This window comes from Salvia hispanica, chromosome 2 (assembly GCF_029641045.1).
Source record: "Salvia hispanica isolate PSC_SH4W2 chromosome 2, Shi_PSC_v1, whole genome shotgun sequence".
NCBI classification, from domain to species: Eukaryota; Viridiplantae; Streptophyta; class Magnoliopsida; order Lamiales; family Lamiaceae; genus Salvia; species Salvia hispanica.
The window spans coordinates 37,278,902-37,284,901 of NC_142693.1; the positions used below are offsets into that span (position 1 = coordinate 37,278,902).

The 6,000-nt window shown below is 36.6% G+C and overlaps 1 protein-coding gene across 1 annotated transcript; it reads right to left on the reverse strand.

Annotated features, from left to right (window-relative positions):
• Nucleotides 1-1,241: 1,241 nt before the first annotated feature.
• On the reverse strand, nt 1,242-2,946 carry LOC125221274 (transmembrane protein, putative (DUF247)). Its single transcript, XM_048123399.2, has one exon. The coding sequence runs from the start codon at nt 2,763-2,765 to the stop codon at nt 1,434-1,436; it is 1,332 nt and encodes a 443-aa protein (XP_047979356.1). The 5' UTR covers nt 2,766-2,946; the 3' UTR covers nt 1,242-1,433.
• Nucleotides 2,947-6,000: the final 3,054 nt, after the last annotated feature.

Below are 6,000 nucleotides of genomic sequence, written 5' to 3' on the forward strand. Positions count from 1 at the left end.
TGTTGATACTCTTCAGCTGCTAACTAACTCTCCCCTTAGTATTTGACATGGTGCAGCCATAACAACAGTTGCCGTCTATCGAGAAATTGGTAGCAGTAACTGTTTTCTTCTGCGATTGATGGTCGCTGATCGAACGGCTGTGGGCTCATGCAGCTAACTCTCTCCATGTCTGCTGTTTTCAACAAAAAATTATGTTTTCTTTTTTTTTTTGATGGTGAATCTTCTTTGTGTTTGTGTGTATGTTTTGATGTTTGAATATGGATTTGGATTAGGACCTTCAGATATATATGTGGATATTGGTTGACTAATCAAAGTTGGTGACTCATTTACTAATTCAAATTAAGGTTAGTCTAATTGATCCTAATTTACTCTACCAGACTTTTGAAAAGTCAAACTGCTTATATATTACTACTAGAGTTTTGATTTGTCAAACTACTTTTCCTTGATCCAAGTTTTACTAATTTAGAAGACATTTGCCTTTCTAATAGAATGTTTTGACACCCCAATTTGCGACTGATTCATACTAGACTCAACCTATGTTGTTGGCGTTCAGTTTATTAGATAAAAAAAAATGACAGTCAGATACAATGAGATAAATCAAAATTGAGTTTGTATAGAATTAAATTAGTTATTGGGACGAAGATAAAATGAATAATCATAAGCTATAATGTAATCTTGATTTTGTGGAGACGGACCAATTACATTGACATAACCCAAGATTTTAAAAACCAAGCAATCAAAATAGTAATAATAGATATTAGTATAGTAGTATTAGTTAGTCACAAGTGAATATCACAATCATACGATCCCCCATTGGTAGAATACACAAACAGACTTAACAACAGATTATTATTTAATGAGAAAATTTCAATTTGATCTACCCGCACTAGAAATCTAGAATTACATATCTAGTTCGTTGAATTGAAATGAGAGTATAAATTGTATTCTGAAACTCGTTTTTGTATTAAAAATAAATCAAGTTAGGCAGGTGTGACTGCAGCAGACAGCAATTATTACACAAGTACTAATATTTATCATCATCAACCCAAGTCAAAATTCATGTGCGATTAATAGTTGATCTTTCTAATTAGTTTGTGTATTCTTTTCCACTTTCTACGTGGCACATAATGATGTTTTATGTATACGAGGTTAAAAATGTTTTACCCTCTTGAATTATGTAATCTTTACTTTTTATGCAGTGTAGAAAAGGACATGATTCCTATGAATGTTGGATCGGATCATTGCATATACATGCATGAGCATGAATTCAAATATTTGATTATACACATTTTAATAATCTATACAGATTTCCATAATCATTTAATAAATGGAGTATGTTGTTTGTCCAATAAAAGAATCACAAAGGAGATGAAAAATCTCCAAAAATAGAAACAAAATGTGGCAGTACTATAACAAACATGAAGGGTAGTGAACTAGTTGGGCGGGCGAACATAGGATACGACGGTGAAATAGGTCTGAGCGATGGTGAGAATGAGCAAGACGAGAGCGGCCAGGGCGGAGATGAAGGACCACGGCGTGTTGAAATAGGTATACTTGAAGCTCGCCCACTGCACGTGCCAGTGATTGTCGTAGTAATGGTTGACCTCGTTGAACAGATCCGCGAGGTAGCAGAGGTCGATGTCGAACGAGACGTCCTTGCCAAGGTTGTTGATGAATCGCGCCAATTCAGCATCGGTGCCGAAGTAATTCTCCACGATGTTCTTATCGATGAGATACTCCACATCCTTGGCCGTGTTGATCAGGCAGTCCAACAGAGTCGCGTAAGTCGTCATGTGCTTCGAGCAGCATCGGTAGCACTGCTCGTACGCCACGCAGTTTAATAGGAACGAGTACATGAAGTCATCCACCGCGATCTTCGGCATCTCGATCGCGCCGCCCCGGAATCGGACCACCAAGAAACTATCGTCCTCCACCGCCTTCAGCCGGATCCCCGAGCGCCGGAGCTTCGAGATGCAGTGGATCACGTGCGTGCTCGTGAACTTCCTCTCCCGCGGCTCCTCGTAATCGGTTGGGATGAAGCTCGATCGGAGGAGATCCAGGATGTGTTTTCCGTTGAGGTTACCGAATTTCTCGACGGTTTCGTCAGATCTCTGTAGGATATTACTGAAAAACCGGAGTGCTAGAGTTTGGAGAGATGGACCGGGTTCCTCCCCGGGCGGTTCGGTTAGATCGAATAAACACTGTAGCACGAAAAAGGGGATCTGATTCTCGAGGCGAATCAAATCCCTAAGAAGAAAGGAGTAAATCCACGACAACGACAGCAACGGATCATCGGCTTGAAACGCGACGATTCCGCCGAATTTCCGGAACAATTCAATCACGAAGCAGCCGTCGACGGCCAAAATCTCGATGAATTCGTCGACGGAGAAGTGGATATCGGTGGAGTAGCACTCTCTGGCTCTCGCTTCGAGCGGCTGCACGGCTCGGAGCAAATCCTCGAGATTTAAGCGGCGGCGCTTGAGCAGAGCGCCGAGGAAGCGCCACTTGTGCTCCTCGATCATGAGGAGGCGGGAATCGCCGTGGTGGTAGGGGCCGACGGAGACGATGTAGGGGAAGTAGCAGCGGCCGTTGATGTCGATGAAGCTCTGCGGCACCTTGAAGATGGAGCAGGAGCTTTTCCCGGCGGAGCCGCTCAGGATGCGCGGCATGTTGGCGATTCGTTGCTGCATCGAAGCTAATCGGTCCTTGTTGACTTGCCAGATTCCGACGGTGTGCGAGTCGCCGGCGTTCGATTCGTCGGCCATGGCGGCGAGATTAGTCAATATGAATTTTGAAATGTTTCAGCTGAGTATTAATTTCATGGAAATGGGAAGTGGATTAGTTGGGAGATGATGATGGAGTGGTAGAGGAAAAGGCGTGGGAAAATAAATTCAGATTATTTTATTATTATTTTCTTGTCATTTTTCCTTCTGCATTAATTCTAGATTTGTCATTATTTTCTTCTGTATTAATTTTAGATTGGACAGAAGAAGAGGATGGATCGAGTATATAAATTTTTGAGGGCATAGGATTTGGGTCATTGTCATATAGATTAATGACAGTTGACGTATAATTAATAACAAGTTCGTGAGATGGCATGAGATTATTACGCCACCTGCGGTATGATCAAGATAGAGGCACTTTCGTGCTTACACAATATTCATCCGTATAATTCAACTTCTTTACTAATACTAATTCTCTGTAATTTTTACTTTCAGTAATCCTAAACCAACCTATTTAAATTAATATATATAAAATTTATGGTAATTGATTTAAATATATTTAAAAATGTAATATACAAAATACATTATATAAATCATTTTATATTTTAAATTTTATAGTATGAAATTACTAGACATTCATATAATTGAAAGGAAATTTTAGTTTGTGTGTTTATGATATTGGAACTTGGATGGAAGACATACGGAAAAATTGCAATAAAAAAATTTGAATGAAAAGTATATTTAAATAGACAACCACTTAGGTGTTGCCATATGTCCATGTCTCTAAGGTGGCTGACAACCCGTCTATTATAAGTGAGATAAAGTAATTTTTTAAGTAGGCCTGGGGAAACGGTTCTCGATTCTTAGTTAACCGAGAACCATATCTTATTTTTTTGGTTTTCGGTTAACCGAGAATCGAAAAGATAAAGTTAAGGTTCGGTTTCGGTTATTAAGTTTAAGCTAATCTCGGTTTTGGTTCTAACCGAGAATCGAAAGGTTAGAACCGAATAACCGTTATTTTCTAAATATTTTAGTTTTATTATTATTGTTTTAGAAAAGTAAAAATTAGTTTGATGAATGATGTTGGTTTTATATTGGTTTTGGACTTAGTTTTGTAAACTTTGTTGGAATTTTGGTTTTTGATGATGGAATGGAATCATGGTTTTTGTCATTTTGATTTCACGACTTATTACTTAATGTATTATATTGCACTTGAGTTCAGTTCCTTCGTTGGAACCGAAGACCGAACCGATCGGTTTCCTTGAGGAACCGAACCGACAAAGGGTTCGGTTTCGGTTCAGAATTTCGGAAAAAATGGGAGTCGGTTAACCGACTAATCGGTTCGGTCGGAACCGAACTGACCGAATTCCGACCCCTATTTTTCAGTTACTTTTTTTCTTTTATTTTTTTTTGGCCACATGCATACTAAATCCGTCTTTTTAAGGAATTCAACTAATCTTGTTCGATCGGGTTTGCGGTTAAGATCGAAAGTATTCTCCGTACTGCTAACTGCGTTACGATCCGTTGGTGTATTTTTCAGTTATTATTACTCCATCCGTCTTTGAAAAGTATGAACATTTAGTTATGTACAGATGCATAGTTGGTAAAGTAAGAGAGATAGAGAGAAAACGTAATTAAAGTATTGTTAGTGGATAATGAGTTCCACCTCTTTAGAAAGAAAAGACTTTTGAAAATTAGAATGTTCATACTTTTCAGAGACAACTAAAAAAGAAATTGTTCATACTTTTCAGGAACTAAAGAGAGAGTGCTATAGATTAGTTGGTGATGAAGGTTATAATGGGGGCTTACACACTCAATAATTTCTCCTCTTTTATCATTGAATATGAATACAATGATGTTACTCATTAAGACATTATTCAAAAAATAATTATATTATTGCCTTCCATTATAATCATCTTCGCCAAAATTCTCTAGATGGGCCTGGAAATCTGTCTTATGAATGGGTCAATTTTTTTCGTTCTATTTTTGAATTATCGCATTGCATAACTAAAAATACGCATTTTTAGAAATTGGAATGGTGTAGTGAAAAATAGTTACACCCAATTTAATGATTCAACCAAGCGCTGCCGCGCTGGTACTGTTGGTTTCGATTGCGAAGCCTAAATTTTGTTGTTGGAGGGCCCAACTTACTCTTCATGGTTATGAAATATTTTTCGTTCGTCGTCGCCAAAACTAATATAACCTAGGTGGGGTCTACAAGAAAGATGAATAATATGGGTGACATAACTTTAATATTGATTTTACTAATATAATATCTATAGGATACATTTATCCATCTATTAGAATTTTATGGAACAAAACTAATAATAAAACTAAATTAAAGGAACTTTGTGAATCTAAAACAGACAATAAATATGGAAAAACTTAACATTGTAAAACTAGAAAAAAAATCTGTAAGATTTAGGGCCCTTATGGGTTTCAAACACTGGACTTAATTAATGGTAAAATGGCAGAGTCGTGAACTACATACGCGCTAGATATACGTAATAAACTTAATTTCAATATAAGCTTTGAAATAAAAAATAAATAGTACATATTCTTATAGAGTCTTTCTTTTCAATATAAGCTTCCTGTATTTCACTGATCATAGAGTACAGATTACATGTAAAAGAAGTCTTATATTGTAAAGAAAAACTCCCTTCTCTTATTCACTATACGTCTATACTTCTACCAACCAACAAAATAATTATATTAACAATAGAGGGTATTGATCGTTTGAATGTCTAAGGTTAATCTTGTTAAGTTATGATACTCATATTAATTTAAATTATGATTCCTTTAAAAACATTTGATGCTTGAGAGTCAATATCTAAAAACAGCTTACGCCCATATTATAAGGAGAAAATTATTTCGGCCGTTTAGGGCATCTGCATAATGGGCCCTAAAAACAACTTAAGCCCAAATTGGTATAGAGTCCCCTACAAAAATTTATATTTACCGCAAAGGTGGTCCAAAATAAATTGGAGTTAATTAAAGGAGGGAGCTTGAAAACTGCCTTAACTTTTGTTGATAAAACCTATGATGTGAAATCAGTTGTGAGAATTGAGATTATCGCCAAATTTGACTTCCTTATTACCCAGCGTAGCTATTAGTAAACTTAACACTCAGTTTATTTTTGTTTAAATGTTCACATTTTCCGAATCAGTATTTAATATTGTACGATATAAATTCCATTATTTTTCTCGCAATAAATAAATAGAAGGCCACGTCACTTATATACACAAACAAATATACTATTAGTATTTATTTTAATTGG

What these genes read in the sequence shown, in the direction of transcription:
- LOC125221274 (XM_048123399.2), bottom strand. Translation starts at nt 2,765, where the DNA reads ATGGCCGACGAATCGAACGCCGGCGACTCGCACACCGTCGGAATCTGG.